The 21,033-nt window shown below is 41.7% G+C and overlaps 1 protein-coding gene across 7 annotated transcripts in view; it reads right to left on the bottom strand.

The window, feature by feature from the left end:
• Positions 1 to 21,033, bottom strand: part of LOC106567583 (cullin-5) — a 55,786-nt gene that overhangs the window by 11,827 nt on the left and 22,926 nt on the right. For 4 of the 7 annotated variants that reach the window (XR_014380132.1, XM_014137082.2, XM_082960282.1 and 1 more), the window contains exons 15-17: positions 19,435 to 19,500; positions 12,188 to 12,363; positions 10,440 to 10,601 (exon numbers count right to left, since the gene is read on the bottom strand). Coding sequence is in view for 6 of the 7 variants with exons in the window: in XM_014137082.2 (XP_013992557.1) it covers positions 10,440 to 10,601; positions 12,188 to 12,363; positions 19,435 to 19,500 (404 nt within the window). In the remaining variant the exon portion in view is untranslated. The remainder of the gene's footprint in view (positions 1 to 10,439; positions 10,602 to 12,187; positions 12,364 to 19,434; positions 19,501 to 21,033) is intronic. The other 3 variants (XM_082960283.1, XM_014137080.2, XM_014137081.2) reach the window with 1 other exon arrangement.

Below are 21,033 nucleotides of genomic sequence, written 5' to 3'. Positions count from 1 at the left end.
GTGCATAGTCAATATTGGACCTGACCTCAACCTTCCCCAAAACACTCTGAGGTGCAGTCATATGCACTGCAAAAAAACACTGGTAGTTATTTTTTGCCAACTTTGTTTTCCGCCCACAAACTCCGTTTACTCTGTTAAGTTTTTCCAGGTTTCGTATTTCACCCATGTATTTATTTTGTATCACACTAAATAATAAAACAATTTGAATTCTATGTTCACAAGAATGCTTAAACCACATCAGGAGATGACTTTTGAGGTCTGGGAAAATTTTGGGGGGTGAAGTTGCCCTTTAATTCAGTGAGCATGCCCTCCACTGTTTGGTTAGCGGGTTTTCTGTAGTGCAGTAAGCCACGTAATGATTATGTATTCCAAACACAGTGATTCGCATTGTGGCAGCCGCTGGAATGTGTGTGGTGAAAGGCCAGCAACACGCTGTATTATTCAGAGCCCCGTGAAATTACACCATATACACATTCGACAGACCCTACTGAGTATTACATACAATAGATTTACAGCAGCACACAGAATAGTTCTTGCTCTTCACCGGACAGATGTTGCTTTCCAGTTTTGTGATGAAACGTATTTGAATTTATTCCTCCACTGTGTGACTTGTCTTGTTGTCGCGGACTTATTGTATATCACGGTGGCGTATGAATGAATGGGTTATAGAGCAAACAACGCAAATATCACAAATAGGAAGTAAAATAGTATCGTCTTGGCTTGCCCAGTGATTTTACCCACGCACTGCTGCTGGCTCTAAGCCAATATGTGACTTGTTTCAGCAAAGTAGGCGTATGTCGCACGCCACTACTTCACAGGAGCGCCATTTGAAGGTAAACTTTTATTTTTATTAAATTGCGTTTGTCAGAAATGCCTTCTGGAACATGTTAACTTTCATGTGCCTTAACTTCACTAGGGTAGGGGGCAGTATTTTCACGGCCGGATGAAAAACGTACCCAAATTAAACGGCCTACTACTCGGGCCCAGGAACTGGAAGATTTGGAAAGAAAACATTCTGAAGTTTCTAAAACTGTTTGAATGATGTCTGAGTATAACAGAACTCATATGGCAGGCAAAATCCTGAGAAACATCTAAGCAGGAAGTGAGAATTCTGGTGCTTGTAGTCCTTTCAAGTCATTGCCAATCGAACACACGGCGAGTTAGGGTTCATTTTGCACTTCCGAAGGCTTCCACTAGATGTCAACAGTCTTTAGAAAGTTGTTTGAAGCGTCTACGATGAACAGAGACCGAATGAGAAGCCTGGGAAGTTTGTCACCCAGAGAATGACATCACTTCTTGGCGCGCGTTCATGAGGATGGATCCTCCCGTTCCAAAACCTTTTTCAAGACACAGGAACCGTCCGGTTGAAATATTACTGAATCTTCATGTTCTGAAGGCCCTAAAGATTGATGTTTTACAACGTTTGACATGTTTGAACGAATGTAAATACAACTTTTTTTTTTTACTTTTCGTCGCGACATCGTCCGCGCGCTTTCTACATTTGAAGTAGCTTACTGAAAGTGCGAACAACAAGGAGTTATTTGGACATAAATTATGGACTTTATCGAACAAAACAACATTTGTTGTGGACCTGGGATTCCTGGAAGTGCCTTCTGATGAAGATCATCAAAGGTAAGGGAATATTTCTAATGCAAATTATGATATTAGATGACTCCAAGATGGCGGCTATCTGTATAGCCTAGAGTTTTTTTCTGAGCTCAGTACTCAGATTATTGATGGCCTACACTGGCCAAACACGGACGATGCTGGGCCAATTGTGCGCCGTCCTATGGGACTCCCAATCACGGCCGGTTGTGATACAGCCTGGATTCGAACCAGGGTGTTTGTAGTGACACCTCAAGCACTGGGATGCAGTGCCTTAGACCGCTGCGCCACTCGGGAGTTTCTGGAAGACCGAGTTTTGAAATCAGTGGAATTAGAGAGTATGAGAGCTAAGGAGATGGAGAAAATTCAGGCGTTTGATTGCAAATATGCAGACAGAGTTGAAAACAGAACACACAGAAGCCTCCGGATTACATCTTTAAACTAAGGGCAACCATGGCATCCGTGACAGAGAGGGAGAAGCGTTCATCCATGTATAAGGGTAAGAGAGTCTAGCTAGCTACATTTTCAGATATTAACCTCTCTAGGGTCGGTGGGACGAAATCGTCCCACCTACGTAACAGCCAGTGGAATCCTGTGGCGCGTTATTCAAATACCTTAGAAATGCTATTACTTCAATTTCTCAAACATATGACTATTTTACACCATTTTAAAGACAAGACTCTCGTTAATCTAACCACACTATCCGATTTCAAAAAGGCTTTACAACGAAAGCAAAACATTAGATTATGTCAGCAGAGTACCCAGCCAGAAATAATCAGACACCCATTTTTCAAGCTAGCATATAATGTCACATAAACCCAAACCACAGCTAAATGCAGCACTAACCTTTGATGATCTTCATCAGATGACACACCTAGGACATTATGTTATACAATACATGCATGTTTTGTTCAATCAAGTTCATATTTATATCAAAAACCAGCTTTTTACATTAGCATGTGACGTTCAGAACTAGCATACCCCCCCGCAAACTTCCGGTGAATTTACTAAATTACTCACGATAAACGTTCACAAAAAACAATTATTTTAAGAATTATAGATACAGAACTCCTCTATGCACTCGCTATGTCCGATTTTAAAATAGCTTTTCGGTGAAAGCACATTTTGCAATATTCTAAGTAGATAGCCCGGCATCACAGGGCTAGCTATTTAGACACCCACCAAGTTTAGCCCTCACCAAAGTCAGATTTACTATAACAAAAATGTTATTACCTTCGCTGTTCTTCGTCAGAATGCACTCCCAGGACTTCTACTTCAATAACAAATGTTAGTTTGCTTCAAAATAATCCATAGTTATGTTCAAATATCCTCTGTTTTGTTCGTGCGTTCAAGACAGTATCCGAAGTGTAAAGAAGGGTGACGCGCTCGACGCGTTTCGTGACAAAAAAATTCTAAATATTCCATTACCGTACTTCGAAGCATGTCAACCGCTGTTTAAAATCAATTTTTATGCCATTTTTCTCGTAAAAAAGCGATAATATTCCGACCGGGAATCTGTGTTTTTAGTACAAAGAGAGAGAAAATAAAAACATGGGGTCGTCTCGTGCACGCGCCTCAGTCTCATAGTACTCTGACCGACCACTATCCAAACGCGCTAATGTTTTTCAGTCAGGGGCTGCCTCGACATCATTCAGCTTTTTCCCGGGTTCTGAGAGCCTATGGGAGCCGTAGGAAGTGTCACGTTACAGCAAAGATCCTAAGCGTTCTACTGTTAAAATTTTATGAATGAGACGCTGTGGAACGTGGGTCACACGGAGAGGGCCATCACCATTATGACGCCGGCGCCCCTGGTTACCCTCCCCTTTCGAAACGTTTTGAAACACAATGCAATCGTCCCCCTCGAATCTTATTGGCTCTCTTGTTGAAACAGGCCCTGAAAATTTATGTTATACAACGTTTGACATGTTTGAACAAACCTAAATGGGAAAAAAATGCTTTTTGTCGAAATGGCTGTCCTGTGGCCGACGGAGGATTTGGATCAGCCTTCAGACGCGCTAACAAGAACAAGCTAATGGAACATAATGGATGAACTTTTTCGAACTAAAATACATTTGTTGTGGACCTGGGATTCCTGGAAGTGCTTTCTGATGAAGACAACCAAAGGTAAGGGATTATTGACAATAGTATACAAGACTAGATGTGATATGCGATTGTTCCAAGATGGCGCTGACATGTAACGTTAGCCTATTTTTCAGAGTATCGCATCCCCTTTCATCGCAAAGTATGATTACCCAGCAAAATTAATTTTAAATCTGGTATTACAGGTGCTTTCAAGAGATATTCATCTATAAATCTTAGAATGACAATATTACATTTTAAAAATGTTTTCGAATAGTAATTTAGTAAATTGTAGCTCTTTCATCGGATGCATTTGAGGGAAAATAGTTAGTCAACGTTACGCACCGATGTAAAATGCTGTTTTTATATATAAATATGAACTTTATCGAACAAAAGAATGCATGTATTGTGTAACATGATGTCCTAGGTGTGTCATCTGATGAAGATTGTCAAAGGTTAGTGCTGCATTTAGCTGTTTTTTGGTTATTTGTGATGCATGTGGTTGGTCGGAAAATGGCTATGTGGCTACTTTTACGATATACTCCTCTAACATAATCTAATGTTTTGCTTTTGCTGTAAAGCCTTTTTGAAATCGGACAACGTGGTTCGATTCAGGAGAGGTGTATCTATAAAACGATATAATTTGAATTTTTTATTTATTTTTATTATTATTAAATTTTGTTATGCTAATGGCGATATGATTTTTTGCTGGATGTCCGTCCCGTATGGGACGGAGGCCGCACAGGGGTTAAATGTGTCTAATTCTGTCAGAAAGTCAAGTTAAAGTGTACTGTTAGCTAGCTAGCTAAAGTTAGCTGGCTGGCTAGCTAACATCACGTGTATGATCTATGTAGTAATATTATTCCTATCTCAGAGCTATTTGCATTGCTAGTTATAGCCCAATGTTAGCTAGCTAACATTGAACCTGGTTGGTTAGCTACCTGCAGATTCATGCAGGGTAGTAACGTTATGAGTTGGGATTATGCTTCATTGTTTAGCTAGCTAGGTCTAAACAAAAAAGACTCCACTATGCAATTAACTATTTCAATAGAATGCTTATGATGTCACTGTGATAGACGTAGCTGGTAAATTTGCTCTGGTTATCTACTCCGATTTCAGAGAACTCTAGGTCTGAGTTTGCCAGAGTGCAGAATAACTGACGAATTTACGACTGCTCAACACTCGTTGAATATGGCCGGTGTCAGTAAATGTTGGCAAAAAAAAGCATCATTATATTTTTGCCAGCAGCACAGTTGCAGTCACCAACGCTTTGGATAACATACAAAACAGCCTAACCAGCTCTGCTAGGGTGAGTAGAATGGTCAGACTGGTCCTCTCATTTGTCTGGAAGTAGCTAGCCAAAGTTAGCTAGTTAGCTTGGGTGCTTGACTGCTGTTAGGTCAGAACGCTCGGATCAACCCTACTCCTCGGCCAGAGCGTCCAGTGTGCATTCTGAACGCTCCGAGCGAGAAACGGTCTGAATTTACGAACGGATAGCCTGACAATGCTCGGAGTTTACAAACGCCCAGGGCACACTCTGGCACTCCAGATTAAATTCAAACACACGCGTAGTATAAGCCAGCCTTTAGTGTTGAAATCTTTGATTATTTAGTACATAGCCTCACATGCGAATTCTTAACCTGTTGGGGATAGGGGGCAGTATTGACACGGCCGGATAAAAAAACGTACCCGATTTAATCTGGTTACTACTCCTGCCCAGTAACTAGAATATGCATATAAATATTGGCTTTGGATAGAAAACACCCTAAAGTTTCTAAAACTGTTTGAATGGTGTCTGTGAGTATAACATAACTCATATGGCAGGCAAAAACCTGAGAAGATTCCTTACAGGAAGTGGCCTGTCTGACAAGTTCTTGTTCTTCTTGGCTCTGTTTATTGAAAACTGAGGATTTTTGCTGTAACGTGACACTTCCTACGGCTCCCATAGGCTCTCAGAACCCGGGAAAAAGCTGAATGATGTAATTCCAGCCTCTGGCTGAAAAACATTAGCGCGTTTGGATAGTGGCCGGTCAGAGAACCATCAGACTGAGGCTCGTGCACGAGTCGACCCCGTGTTTTATTTTCTTTCGTCTTTGAACGTAAACACGCTTTCCCGGTCGGAATATAATCGCTTTTTTACGAGAAAAATGGCATAAAGAATTGATTTTAAACAGCGGTTGACATGCTTCGAAGTACGGTAATGGAATATTTAGAAATGTATTGTCACGAAATGCGTTGTGCGCGTCACCCTTCTTTACCATTCGGATAGTGTCTTGAACGCACTAACAAAACAGAGGATATTTGAACATAACTATGGATTATTTTGAAGCAAACTAACATTTGTTATTGAAGTAGAAGTCCTGGGAGTGCATTCTGACGAAGAACAGCAAAGGTAATAACATTTTTGTTATAGTAAATCTGACTTTGGTGAGGGCTAAACTTGGTGGGTGTCTAAATAGCTAGCCCTGTGATGCCGGGCTATCTACTTAGAATATTGCAAAATGTGCTTTCACCGAAAAGCTATTTTAAAATCGGACATAGCGAGTGCATAGAGGAGTTCTGTATCTATAATTCTTAAAATAATTATGTTTTTTGTGAACGTTTATCGTGAGTAATTTAGTAAATTCACCGGAAGTTTGCGGGGGTATGCTAGTTCTGAACGTCACATGCTAATGTAAAAAGCTGGTTTTTGATATAAATATGAACTTGATTGAACAAAACATGCATGTAATTGTATAACATAATGTCCTAAGATTGTCATCTGATGAAGATCATCAAAGGTTAGTGCTGCATTTAGCTGTGGTTTGGGTTTATGTGACATTATATGCTAGCTTGAAAAATGGGTGTCTGATTATTTCTGGCTGGGTACTCTGCTGACATAATCTAATGTTTTGCTTTCGTTGTAAAGCCTTTTTGAAATCGGACAGTGTGGTTAGATTAACGAGAGTCTTGTCTTTAAAATGGTGTAAAATAGTCATATGTTTGAGAAATTGAAGTAATAGCATTTCTAAGGTATTTGAATAACGCGCCACGGGATTCAACTGGCTGTTGAGTAGGTGGGACGATTTCGTCCCGCCGACCATAGAGAGGTTAAAGAGATGGGTAGGGCTAAAGATTAAGAGGGTGTGAACGATGTTGAATGGTTGTAGACAAAGAAGAGCTCTCCAGTTGGTACCAAAACATTCAAGGGCCATTTTCTCAAAAGTGTGGTTACAAGTTAATCAACTTTCAAAGCAAAATTACTTTCACATTGTTCCTCAACTGTACTATATGAAATACCATTTTCTAGTTGAGTCTCTACTTTTATCCAATGTATGAAACGCTATTTCAAATTTTGCAACATAAGACCGAATCAAGCCGGTCGGTAAACATATGTACTCCATATACAGTGATTCGCATTGGGGGCATTTTTGTGACCTTGGAATATGTTTTAAAAACCCAAATTTAATAATTGGTCATGTTTAGACAATTATTTTTCATATATCATGAATAAATACAGGTTGACACTTTTCCACTATTACGTGGGGGACATTTATTTTCAAAATTCCGTGACCCAGAATAACTTTTTTTAGTGTTGTTGACGAGATGCTGATCATGTGATGATCAGTGCCCACTTGTGGTGCCACTGGGCAGCGAAAAACGTAACCTTTATTTATTGTAATTTAAATTAATTTGTAGTAGTTGAGTTAGATTGCATACTGTACAGTAGCTAACTCAGTCATTATTTTAAATAAATAGCAGGCTCAGCAAATGAAAAATCCTCCTAGATACAGCCACATCTCCGTCACGAGATTTATAAGTGAAAGAGGAATATAAAAACACGAAATCGGATGGAGTTTCCCCATCTCCCCAATTAGAGTTTGTGGTTATTAATGTTAATGTTTATTTGTTTTAGCTGTTAGTGAAGTAAACTCAAATGATCACTAATCCTTTACGTATGTGTTATGAATGACCAAAGGTGTCTCACTTCAAACAAAGTATTGCAGGATACTACATAAAATGTTCTGCTGAGTTTTGAAGGTTATCATGATCCACAGGTTACTGTAAGTACACTGCTCAAAAAATAAAGGGAACACTAAAATAACACATCCTAGATCTGAATGAATGAAATAATCTTAAATACTTTTTTCTTTACATAGTTGAATGTGCTGACAACAAAATCACACAAAAATAATCAATGGAAATCCAATTTATCAACCCATGGAGGTCTGGATTTGGAGTCACTCAAAATTAAAGTGGAAAACCACACTACAGGCTGATCCAACTTTGATGTAATATCCTTAAAACAAGTCAAAATGAGGCTCAGTAGTGTGTGTGGCCTCCACGTGCCTGTATGACCTCCCTACAATGCCTGGGCATGCTCCTGATGAGGTGGCGGATGGTCTCCTGAGGGATCTCCTCCCAGACCTGGACTAAAGCATGCGCCAACTCCTGAACAGTCTGTGGTGCAACGTGGCGTTGGTGGATGGAGCGAGACATGATGTCCCAGATGTGCTTAATTGGATTCAGGTCTGGGGAAGGGGCGGGCCAGTCCATAGCATCAATGCCTTCCTCTTGCAGGAACTGCTGACACACTCCAGCCACATGAGGTCTAGCATTGTCTTGCATTAGGAGGAACCCAGGGCCAACCGCACCAGCATATGGTCTCACAAGGGGTCTGAGGATCTCATCTCGGTACCTAATGGCAGTCAGGCTACCTCTGGCGAGCACATGGAGGGCTGTGCGGCCCCCCAAAGAAATGCCACCCCACACCATGACTGACCCACCGCCAAACCGGTCATGCTGGAGGAAGTTGCAGGCAGCAGAACGTTCTCCACGGCGTCTCCAGACTCTGTCACGTCTGTCACGTGCTCAGTGTGAACCAGCTTTCATCTGTGAAGAGCACAGGGTGCCAGTGGCGAATTTGCCAATCTTGGTGTTCTCTGGCAAATGCCAAACGTCCTGCACGGTGTTGGGCTGTAAGCACAACCCCTACCTGTGGATGTCGGGCCCTCATACCACCCTCATGGAGTCTGTTTCTGACCGTTTGAGCAGACACATGCACATTTGTGGCCTGCTGGAGGTCATTTTGCAGGGCTCTGGCAGTGCTCCTCCTGCTCCTCCTTGCACAAAGGCGGTCCTGCTGCTGGGTTGTTGCCCTCCTACGGCCTCCTCCACGTCTCCTGATGTACTGGCCTGTCTCCTGGTAGCGCCTCCATGCTCTGGACACTACGCTGACAGACACAGCAAACCTTCTTGACACAGCTCGCATTGATGTGCCATCCTGGATGAGCTGCACTACCTGAGCCACTTGTGTGGGTTGTAGACTCCGTCTCATGCTACCACTAGAGTGAAAGCACCGCCAGCATTCAAAAGTGACAAAAACATCAGCCAGGAAGCATAGGAACTGAGAAGTGGTCTGTGGTTACCACCTGCAGAACCACTCCTTTATTGGGGGTGTCTTGCTAATTGCCTATAATTTCCACCTGTTGTCTATTCCATTTGCACAACAGCATGTGAAATGTATTGTCAATCAGTGTTTCTTCCTAAGTGGACAGTTTGATTTCACAGAAGTGTGATTGACTTGGAGTTACATTGTGTTGTTTAAGTGTTCCCTTTATTTTTTTGAGCAGTATATTTAAATGGGTTAAATGGACCTGCAAAGTTTGTGTCAGAACCAAGATGATTTGGAGTAATCCAACCTGAGACTACTGCACCAAGTATTCCTCTTCTGTTCCCATGCTGGAGACCACGGCTTGATGACAAACTGATACAAATGGTGGCAACATTTTGCGGCTGATCTTCCAGTGAGGGATTGGGTGAATGTGTCAAAGACATGGCTGGGCCCAGTACCGAACGGTATGACTCGTTTTTGTTGTGTGCGCGTGTGTGTACTGAGGAACATCTAACTTAGTTCCAGAAGAAAGCCACATTCAAGTTCTTTAGGTTGTGGGCTTTCATCACGGTAAGCGTTTCTTGGTGTAATGTCGTCCCCAGGCTATTGCACATATAAGTCTGGGATATCAACCATTCAAAGTTGGCCTTAGTGGGAGTGACCTGGGTAAAGTATTGGTCATTGTCACAAGTTAACAGTCAAAAATTCAATTATGGCTAAACCCTCCCCATAATTTGCATTTTAAACCTAACCCTAACTAATAATGAAGGCCAAGTTTGATGTGTTGGTCCACCAGAGATGAAGTGTAATGTGACAAACATGACTTCACTTTAGAGCATATGCCATCCATCAGCACAACATGCCCCCCCTTTATAAAGCACATTTATATCATATTTGACATATTGGGTTATTTCACATTTGACATTGGTGATTATGTAAGTTATGCCACATTTATGAAGCCTTTATAAAGCATGACATACAGTTATAGCTTTGTAACACATAGTAGTGCTTATGAAGTCTTTATGAAGACTTCATAAGCTGAACGTCATTTAAAGCGGGACCGATAAGGACAATCCATCACTGCTAGACGTTAATCAAAAACCATTTTAGAAAGTACTAATGGTTATGGTCGCATGGAAACTGCAGGGAGGTTTCAGGGTTTGTTTGCTGCATATCAAATTAATAAAAAACAGGTTTTCCAGAAATCCCGGATGGAAGACTCCCGGAATAAAGCGAGGATATGCCACCCATCCAGAAGTCCTTCTACTTGGATTTCGGGAAAACATGGTAATTTTGAAAATGTTACAGGAATCTTGCAACTCTAGTCCTTACGATAAGATAACCCTTTGACCTCTATCTACCCTTTGACACTGTGCATTACCCAGAGGGTGCGTCGGAGCTCGGCATCAGGAAGCTCCGTGGCCAGCTTAAGGTTCTCAAAGCTGATCCTCTCCCGCGGCCTCTGGTTCCAGGCAAACAGCACAGCCAGTTGGAAGGTGGTCACCTCCAGGTCGTACTGGCCCACCTCATTCTTAAATGTGATCTGGATAGAATTACATAGGATCTCCATTAGAGGTCGACCAATTATGATTTTTCAACGCCGATACCGATTATTGGAGGACCCAAAAAAGCCGATACCGATTAATCGGCCGATTAATCGGTAGTGACAATTACAACAATACTGAATGAACACTTTTATTTTAACTTATTATAATACATCAATAAAATCAATTTTGTCTCAAATAAATAATGAAATAATGCAAAAACAAAGTGTTGGAGAAGAAAGTAAAAGTGCAATATTTGCCATGTAATAAAGCTAACGTTTAAGTTTCTTGCTCAGAACATGAGAACATATGAAAGCTGGTGGTTCCTTTTGACATGAGTCTTCATTATTCCCAGGTAAGAAGTTTTAGGTTGTAGTTATTATAGGAATTATAGGACTATTTCTCTCTATACCATTTATATTTCATATACCTTTGACTATTGGATGTTCTTATAGGCACTATAGTATTGCCAGCCTAATCTCGGGAGTTGATAGGCTTGAAGTCATAAACAGCGCAATGCTTGAAGCATTGCGAAGAGCTGCTGGCAAATGCAGTAAAGTGCTGTTTGAATGAATGCTTACGAGCCTGCTGCTGCCTACCACCACTCAGTCAGACTGCTCTATCAAATCATAGACTTAATTATAATATAATAACACACAGAAATACAAGCCTTAGGTCATTAATATGGTAAAATCTGGAAACTATCATTTCGAAAACAAAACTTTTATTCTTTCAGTGAAATACGGAACCGATCTGTATTTTATCTAACGGGTGGCATCCCTAAGTCTAAATATTGCTGTTACATTGCACAAGCTTCAATGTTATGTCTTAATTATGTACAATTCTGGCAAATCAATTACGGTCTTTGTTAGGAAGAAATGGTCTTCACACAGTTCGCAACGAGCCAGGCAGCCCAAACTGCTGCATATTTCCTGACTCTGCTTGCACAGAACGCAAGAGAAGTGACAATTTCCCTCGTTAAAAGAAATTCATGTTTGCAGGAAATATTAACTAAATATGCAGGTTTAAAAATATATACTTGTGTATTGATTTTAAGAAAGGCATTGATGTTTATGGTTAGGTACACATTGGTGCAACGACAGTGCTTTTTTCGCGAATGCGCTTGTTAAATCATCACCCGTTTGGCGAAGTAGGCTGTGATTCAATGATAAATTAACAGGCACCGCATCGATTATATATTAAACTAGTAATATCAACAACCATGTGTAGTTAACTAGTGATTATGTTAAGATTAATTGTTTTTTACAAGATAAGTTTAATGCTTACTAGCAACTTACCTTGGCTCCTTGCTGCACTCACGTAACAGGTAGTCAGCCTGCCACGCAGTCTCCTCATGGAGTGTAATGTAATCGGCCATAATCGGTGTCCAAAAATGCAGATTACCGATTGTTATGAAAACTTGAAAATCATCCCTAATTAAATCGGCCATTCCGATTAAACGGTCGACCTCTAATCTCTATGGTCTGGACAGAGAGGAGTCTGGAGGGGTGAAGGTGCAAGAGGCTGACCCACCCCCTAGGCACTCCTGTGTTTGTGTGTGTGGGTGGTGGTGCTTTATACTCACAATGCCATTGGACATGAGGTGATGCCAGTGCAGTTTTCTGCCACTGTGGTTCTTCTTGTAAAAGTCCTCCACCTCGGGGATCAGGTCCTCCAGCTCGGTGGGCAGTGACACAAACACCTTCTCTGAGCTCCGCGACCATGCCCCCGCATTCAGGATCTTGATGTTGACAGAGTCCGCTGCACAAGAGGGCGAAGGGGATTTCATTATGTCACACACACTAGTATAACTATTAATTCATTGTTTTATACAATATATTTGCCACATTTGATCAGTTTCTAGAATGAAAGATTGCCTGATCAAGATGTCATTTTTCGTCACGTTGCTGAAAAGCCCATGTCCATTCCAGTGTTCTATTTAATTATATAATATACACTTTCAAGTACTTGAGCTGTGCTTTTTTTAGGGGTACTGGTAGTGGAGCCAGTGGAATAGTGCAAACTCCAAGCGGAATTCCAAAAACATTAAGGACTGTATCAATAGTAGTTGTATTGCTTTTCACTAGGTCTCATCCAGCCACATACAAACATTATACCCCCAAAATATACAGGTACACAGGTTCGATTCCTGCTTGAACCAGAAATACAAGACCTGCCAACCTCACCAGATGGATTGTCTGACATTCTTCTGTAGAATTCTCTGATACAGAGCAGAATTCATGATTCCTTCTATTGAGGCAAGTCGTCCAGGTCCTGAGGCAGCAAAGCATCCCAAAACCATCACCATGCTTGACCGTTGGTATGAGGTTCTTACTGTGGAATGCAGTGTTTGGTCTTCACCAGGCATAAATGGGACCCATGTCATCCAAAGAGTTGACTCAAATTTGCCAAAAAGCACCTGGATGATCATCAAGTTTCTTGGAAGAATGTTCTATAGACAGATAAGTCAAAAGTATAACTTTCTGGAGGACATGAATTTTGCTCTGTATCAGAGACAATGTCAGGCCATCGGTCTGTGAGCTGTAGCTGAAATGAAGCATGCAGCAAGACAATGATCCAACACACACAAGTCTTCATGAAAATTGATAAAAAGCATGGCCTAGTCAAAAGTCCAGACCTAATCTCAATAGAGTTGTGGCAGGACTTGAAACGAGCAGTTAATGCTTGAAAACCCACAAATGTCGCCGAGTTACAGCAGTTCTGCATGGAAGAGGGGCCCAGAATTCCTCCACAGCGACATGAGACTATTCAACAACTCCAGGAAGCATTTGGTTGGAGTCATTGCAGCTAAAAAAGGTGGCACAACCAGTTATTGAGTGTAAGGGGGCAATTACTTTTTTTACATTGGGGCATTGGGTGTTGCATAATTTAATGAAATAAGTGTTATTTTGCCACTCAGGTTCCCTTTATCTAAAATTAGGTTTGAAGATCAGACAACATTCAGTATAAAAAAAACTATGAAAATGTGGAGAAAATTTGAAAGGGTGTAATGGGAATTTTAAATGTTTGTGCTTTTCTTATAACACATTTCTGTGTTCTATAAACCAATGTCTGTGTTCATGCAAGTGGCTGACTACAAATCCTCACAATCAGTAGCTGTAATTTGGTAGTACGCCCAGACCTTGTTTAGAGAACAAACGAAAGATCTCAGTTTCAAGGTCTCAGCTTAGAGAGAAGAAGCCTCATGAGATATTGGTCTTTCACATGTTATGAACCAGTATTGGTCGGTCGCGACGTAACCTGAACGACCATCTGCGGCCAGCTAATCGTTAGCTGTCTTATCGGCTGCTATCTGAATAGGTCTATCGACCAATTTTCTTGGGCCACTATAACTATTTTGCCATTTGGATTGGTCCCCTCTACCACACGGAATCCCACTAAACTACCGACGGAAACGCACGAGGTGGCTAATAACAGACCATCTTCTGCCAACTTGCTACCCATGGCCTGGCTAGCTGTCTGAATTGCCGTGACCGCAACCGACCTCTACTCACTGGACCCCTTTGATCACTTGGCTAAGCATGCCTCTCTGCAATGTACAAAAAAAATTATAAATAAATAAATAAAAATAAATGCATGAAATGAAATGTATGAAATGTATGCATTCACTACTGTAAGTCGCTAAATGACTAAAATGTAAAACTTTCAATATGGCTTGTCCATTGCTGTTCTGGTTAGTGTTTATTGGCTTATTTCACTGTAGAGCCTCTAGCCCTGCTCATTATACCTTATCCAACCTCTCAGTTCAACCACCCACACATGCGATGACATCACTTGGTTTCAATGATGTTTCTAGAGACAATATCTCTCTGATCATCACTCAATGCCTAGGTTTACCTCCACTGTATTCACATCCTACCATACCTTTGTCTGTACATTATACCTTGAAGCTATTTTATCGCCCCCAGAAACCTGCTCATTTTACTCTCTGTTCCGGACGTCCTAGACGACCAATTCTCATAGCTTTTAGCCGTACCCTTATCCTACTCCTCCTCTGGCGATGTAGAAGTGAATCCAGGACCTGCAGTGCCTAGCTCCACTCCTATTCCCCAGGCGCTCTCTTTTGATGACTTCTGTAACCATAATAGCCTTGGTTTCATGCATGTTAACATTAGAAGCCTCCTCCCTAAGTTTGTTTTATTCACTGCTTTAGCACACTCTGCCAACCCGGATGTCCTGGCTGTGTCTGAATCCTGGCTTAGGAAGACCACCAAAAACTCTGAAATCTCCATCCCTAACTACAACATTTTCAGACAAGATAGAACGGCCAAAGGGGGCAGTGTTGTAATCTACTGCAGAGATAGCCTGCAGAGTTCTGTCCTACTATCCAGGTGTGTACCCAAACAATTTGAACTTCTTCTTTTAAAAATCCACCTCTCTAAAAACAAGTCTCTCATCGTTGCCGCCTGCTATAGACTACCCTCTGCCCCCAGCTGTGCTCTGGACACCATATGTGAACTGATTGCCCCCCATCTATCTTCAGAGCTCGTGCTGCTAGGTGACCTAAACTGGGACATGCTTAACACCCCAGCCATCCTACAATCTAAGCTTGATGCCCTCAATCTCACACAAATTATCAATGAACATACCAGGTACCACCCCAAAGCTGTAAACACGGGCACCCTCATAGATATCATCCTAACCAACTTGCCCTCTAAATACACCTCTGCTATTTTCAACCAAGATCTCAGCGATCACTGCCTCATTGCCTGCATCCATAATGGGTCAGCGGTCAAACGACCTCCACTCATCACTGTCAAACGCTCCCTGAAACACTTCAGCGAGCAGGCCTTTCTAATCGACCTGGCCCGGGTATCCTGGAAGGATATTGACCTCACTCCGTCAGTAGAGGATGCCCGGTTATTTTTTTAAATGCCTTCCTCACCATCTTAAATAAGCATGCCCCATTCAAGAACTTTAGAACCAGGAACAGATATAGCCCTTGGTTTTCTCAAGACCTGACTGCCCTTAACCAACACAAAAACATCCTGTGGCATTCTGCATTAGCATCGAACAGCCCCCGTGATATGCAACTTTTCAGGGAAGTTAGAAACCAATATACACAGGCAGTAATAAAAGCTAGGGCTAGCTTTTTCAAGCATAAATTAGCTTCTTGCAACACAAACTCAAAGTTCTGGGACACTGTAAAGTCCTTGGAGAATAAGAGCACCTCCTCCCAGCTGCTCACTGCACTGAGGCTAGGAAACACCGTCACCACCGATAAATCCACCATAATTGAGGTATTTCAATAAGCATTTTTTCTACGGCTGGCCATGCTTTCCACCTGGCTACCCATACCCCGGTCAACAGCACTGCACCCCCCACAGCAACTCGCCCAAGCCTTCCCCATTTCTCCTTCTCCCAAATCCAGTCAGCTGATGTTCTGAAAAAGCTCCAAAATCTGGACCCCTACAAATCAGCCGGGCTAGACAATCTGGACCCTTTCTTTCTAAAATTATCTGCCCAAACTGTTGCAACCCTTAATACTAGCCTGTCCAACCTCTCTTCCGTGTCGTCTGAGATTCCCAAAGATTGGAAAGCAGCTGCGGTCATCCCCCTCTTCAAAGGGGGGGACACTCTTGACCCAAACTGCTACAGACCTATATCTATCCTACCCTGCCTCTCTAAAGTCTTCGAAAGCCAAGTCAAGAAACAGATTACCGACCATTTCGAATCCCACCGCACCTTCTCCGCTATGCAATCTGGTTTCAGAGCTGGTCATGGGTGCACCTCAGCCACGCTCAAGGTCCTAAATGATATTTTAACCCCCATCGATAAGAAACAATACTGTGCAGCCGTATTCATTGACCTGGCCAAGGCTTTCGACTCTGTCAATCACCACATCCTCATCGGCAGACTCAACAGCCTTGGTTTCTCAAATGATTGCCTCGCCTGATTCACCAACTACTTCTTTGATAGAGTTCAGTGTGTCAAATCGGAGGGCCTGTTCTCCGGGCCTCTGGCAGTGTCTATGGGGGTGCCACAGGGTTCAATTCTTGGGCCGACTCTTTTCTCTGTATACATCAATGATGTCGCTCTTGCTGCTGGTGAGTCTCTGATCCACCTCCACGCAGACGATACCATTCTGTATACTTCTGGCCCTTCTTTGGACACTGTGCTAACTACCCTTGAGACGAGCTTCAATGCCATACAATTCTCCTTCCATGGCATCCAACTGCTCTTAAATACAAGTAAAACTAAATGCATGCTCTTCAACCGATCGCTGCCTTCATCTGCCTGCCCGTCCAGCATCACTACTCTGGACGGTTCTGACTTAAAATATGTGGACAACTTCAAATACCTAGGTGTCTGGTTAGACTGTAAACTCTCCTTCCAGACTCACATCAAACATCTCCAATCCAAAGTTAAATCTAGAATTGGCTTCCTATTTCGCAACAAAGCATCTTTCACTCATGCTGCCAAACATACCCTCATAAAACTGACCTTCCTACCGATCCTCGACTTCGGCGATTAAATTTACAAAATAGCCTCCAATACCCTACTCAATAAATTGGATGCAGTCTATCACAGTGCCATTCGTTTTGTCACCAAAGCCCCATATACTACCCACCACTGCGACCTGTACACTCTCGTTGGCTGGCCCTCGCTTCATACTCGTCGCCAATCCCACTGGCTCCAGGTCATCTACAAGACCCTGCTAGGTAAAGTTCTCCCTTATCTCAGCTCACTGGTCACCATAGCAGCACCCACCCGTAGCACGCGCTCCAGCAGGTATATCTCACTGGTCACCCCCAAAGCCAATTCCTCCTTTGGCCGCCTCTCCTTCCAGTTCTCTGCTGCCAATGACTGGAACGAACTACAAAAATCTCTAAAACTGGAAACACTTATCTCCCTCACTAGCTTTAAGCACCAGCTGTCAGAGCAGCTCACAGATTACTGCACCTGTACATAGCCCATCTATAATTTAGCCCAAACAACTACCTCTTCCCCTACTGTATTTATTTATTTTGCTCCTTTGCACCCCATTATTTCTACTTTCCATTTTCTTCCACTGCAAATCTACCATTCCAGTGTTTTACTTGCTATATTGTATTTACTTCGCCACCATGGCCTTTTTTGCCTTTACAATGATTAATTTAAGATTGAATTTCCATGACAATTTGGCGTCAACGAACAGCATAACTGATAAAACCGGTGGCACATTTTATGAAGCACGAGGGAAATTCCCGTCTGACCAAAAGAGTACGAGGACCCGCCCAGACCAGACCCTTACTGTGAGCTGCCCAGGAAGAGACATCATCCGCGAACAATTGAGGGACGGCAACTGATTTCAGTAAGGAAATTTAAATGAATCTGTATTTAAAAAAAAATGAAAATCATGGCGAGTAATGCATAAAATAAGTACCCATAGTCTTAGAGAGAAGACTATAACAGTTTTAAGACTTGAGCGAGTCCGTAACAGTACCATGGAAAGCCCTGCTGACATCGGTTTGTAGGCATTTAGAAGAAATGTCTGTTGTCTGCAGCCACTACAAAATAACACAAGGTATTTGAGTACAGGGTGTTATGTGCATAGAAAGTAACGAAAGTTGAGAACCATTGACGATGCATGTGGGTAACGAGATGTGTGCTTGGGAATAGTACTAAGTGAATGTGAAAGTTGTGTGATTGTGAGATATGGGATAAGCTGGAAGATTGATATTTGGATAAGAGCTGATAGAAATTTGGAAAATAAGAGGATTGAAATTGAGCTATTAAGTATTGAGTGAATGAGAGCTGTCAGGGGACTAGCATAGATGGGAAAGAGGTGAATGAACACCACAACCAGTTCTGTGTGAGCTGATCTATAACGTTATCTAGGGGTCTGTCCAACACCGCCGTTGGATCTACAGGTAGAGGATACCATGTCTCATCAGTGGAGTTTGAGGTATAACGTTATTACGTATGGAGATATGAGATAACTATTTCCGAATATGCTGTTAAATAGAACTAGTGTAAATATTTAAACTCCTGTATGAATAGAACACTGGTGTAGGAGGAATTTGTGATGTAGCACAAATGCATAATAGGTTACTAGAGATAAAGTAACATAATATTGAGTATAATGGGTTATTATGATCATGAGAAGCATGAATAGAAAAATAATCTACAACCTGCATACCCAAATGTAGACATATGTAAGTGGAGTAAAAAGTATTCTGTTCAGAGTAGTCCTTTGAACACGATTTTCTGTTAACTAAAGGCTACAATTTATTGTACTCCCGATGGAGTTTATTGACATCCCAAATGACCCTCTAAACTAAATTTGTGTGTACGCAAAATGGAGACGGCATGTTTCCGTTGTCTCAGATGCCAGACTTATTATGGACGGAGCGCGACATCTACTCGGGACTAAGACCGTGCCAATCCAGTTAATTTATATTGATCCCTCCAAAGCATTGCATATGAATCTTAAAATAGACATTTAATAAATATTGGACGCAGAAAGTGAATATCCAGAGAATTTTTATTACCAGAGTAACTTTTCTAAGGTATACTAAAAAGAAAAATGCCTTCCAATATGGAGAAAGTTGTTTGTTTTGTTTTAAAACCTTGCAATAGAGGGAAAAGCAGAAGATTGTTTGAGATTGATCCGTGTGTATTAGGAGTAGTGATTGAGAATGTGTTTTTTTAGCTGGAAAGAGTAGAAGGGTTTTATTGAAGGAAACACATTATGGAGATTAGTGAAAGTAACAAAGTGAATGATAACTGGCTTTCAGATAGCAATCCAATAATGCAATATTTTAGTAATTTGAAGGAGTAAGAGAGGGATTGAGCATTGGGACTGATATTAGATTAGAGGCTGCTCACTCTTCAAGGCCTGGTCCACTGCTCCCGTGTTTAAGTCATCTGCTGTTTGGATTAGCGATAACCTTCCTGTGGAACAATAGATAGCCGCCAGTACACACTGAACTCGAATAGGCTGTGAGACACACACACACACACACACACACACACACACACGCACACGCACACGCACACACAGTGGGGAAATATGGGACAGTTTGTACAGAATTGTATGTTAATGCAACAGGTCAAAAAGATCAAGATTACAAGAGAGTTGTTTACTTTAGAAGGTGCCCAAGCCATACAGGACACCGTATCATCAGATGCGTCTGAAGTATAATTCTGTATACGCATGGGTTTGAGACTTCCTGCCCAAGATGCAGTAAACTCGACTAATGATTTTAGGACTGATTCAAATGTAGCATAGTGAAAAGTACATGTTTATTTTCTTTCTTCCAAGACTAATGGAATGTCCACTACCAAGTTTTTTTCTTCATGTTTATCAATGATTCTGTATCTCTCCCTTTTAAAGGCAGGTGCCTAACCCAGAAGCAGCTGTTAAGGGACCTCCCAAATTAAGCAAGGCCTAGCCATTTTGTTTGCATTTACCCTATGATTTTTGCCACATACATGCCAGCACCCACACACAACCCACCTATTAATTAATATTTGTTAGTGGTTAATACTGTGATTTAGAAGTGTGGGGTCTTTTTATGTGGTTTTTCATGGGTTAGAAAGGATGTTGTACACAAATGAACATTTCTATTGTCAGAGTTTTGGTTGCACACGTAATTTCTCTTGATTAGAAGAAATGTACTGAAAAACCCAAGGCAAACCTGAGACAAAATGTTTGAAATGTCTGAAAATAATGGTTGAGGTACAGGAAAACAAACACTCAATAGGGCTGACTGACCTCTGACCTCTGTTCTGACCTCTGTTCTGACCTCCTGGTGAGGCCTGATCACCTTCACGAGAAAGACAGGAGACATTTTTTTTTAATGGGCTACGTGAAAACAAATAATTAAGAAGTTTATCAATAGTCCTGTGTGTGAGTCGGACCACGAGAAGGACAGAGAGCTGACTTGTCTATTTTACCATTATCTTATGGGATTCATCAAGAGATAAATTAAAATATCAAATTATTTTTGATTTAACATTCAGCATTTTTTGGGGGGATGCATGAATCACGATGCGAGTCAAGTGTACATATGGGGAATTACCAGTCCCCTGGGGCCCTTTGGCAAATATGCAAATTGATTTTCTTCACATGCTTGCCTGTAAAAGGGAAAAAGAGATGTTGGTAATGGATGACAGTTATTTCAAATGCATTGAAGTTTTCCCCACTTCGAGTGATATGTGTATTGCTGTTGATTTTATTTTCTTTGTTTTTGTCCTGCTTCAATAACAATTCTCACCCGATTGTGTCCGCTGGATGATCGGGATTTCTCCCTAAGGCTTAGCCCTCTGCCCTGTAACGCCGCAGTGAGATTGCCAAGATGACAGGGGAGTAAGGAGGGGGAGAAATGATTTCAACTGTGTGTTGTCATTCTAAACTAAACGGTTGTTCTGGTCTATCCTCTCTCAAGGTTATAGTGAAGGTGACCAGATGGGATCTAGATGCAT

The sequence above is a fragment of the Salmo salar genome, chromosome 13, assembly GCF_965601325.2.
Source record: "Salmo salar chromosome 13, fSalSal1, whole genome shotgun sequence".
In the NCBI taxonomy this organism is placed as follows: Eukaryota; Metazoa; Chordata; class Actinopteri; order Salmoniformes; family Salmonidae; genus Salmo; species Salmo salar.
The sequence above is the reverse complement of the archived record's forward strand: the minus strand, read 5'-3'. Positions and strand labels throughout refer to the sequence as shown.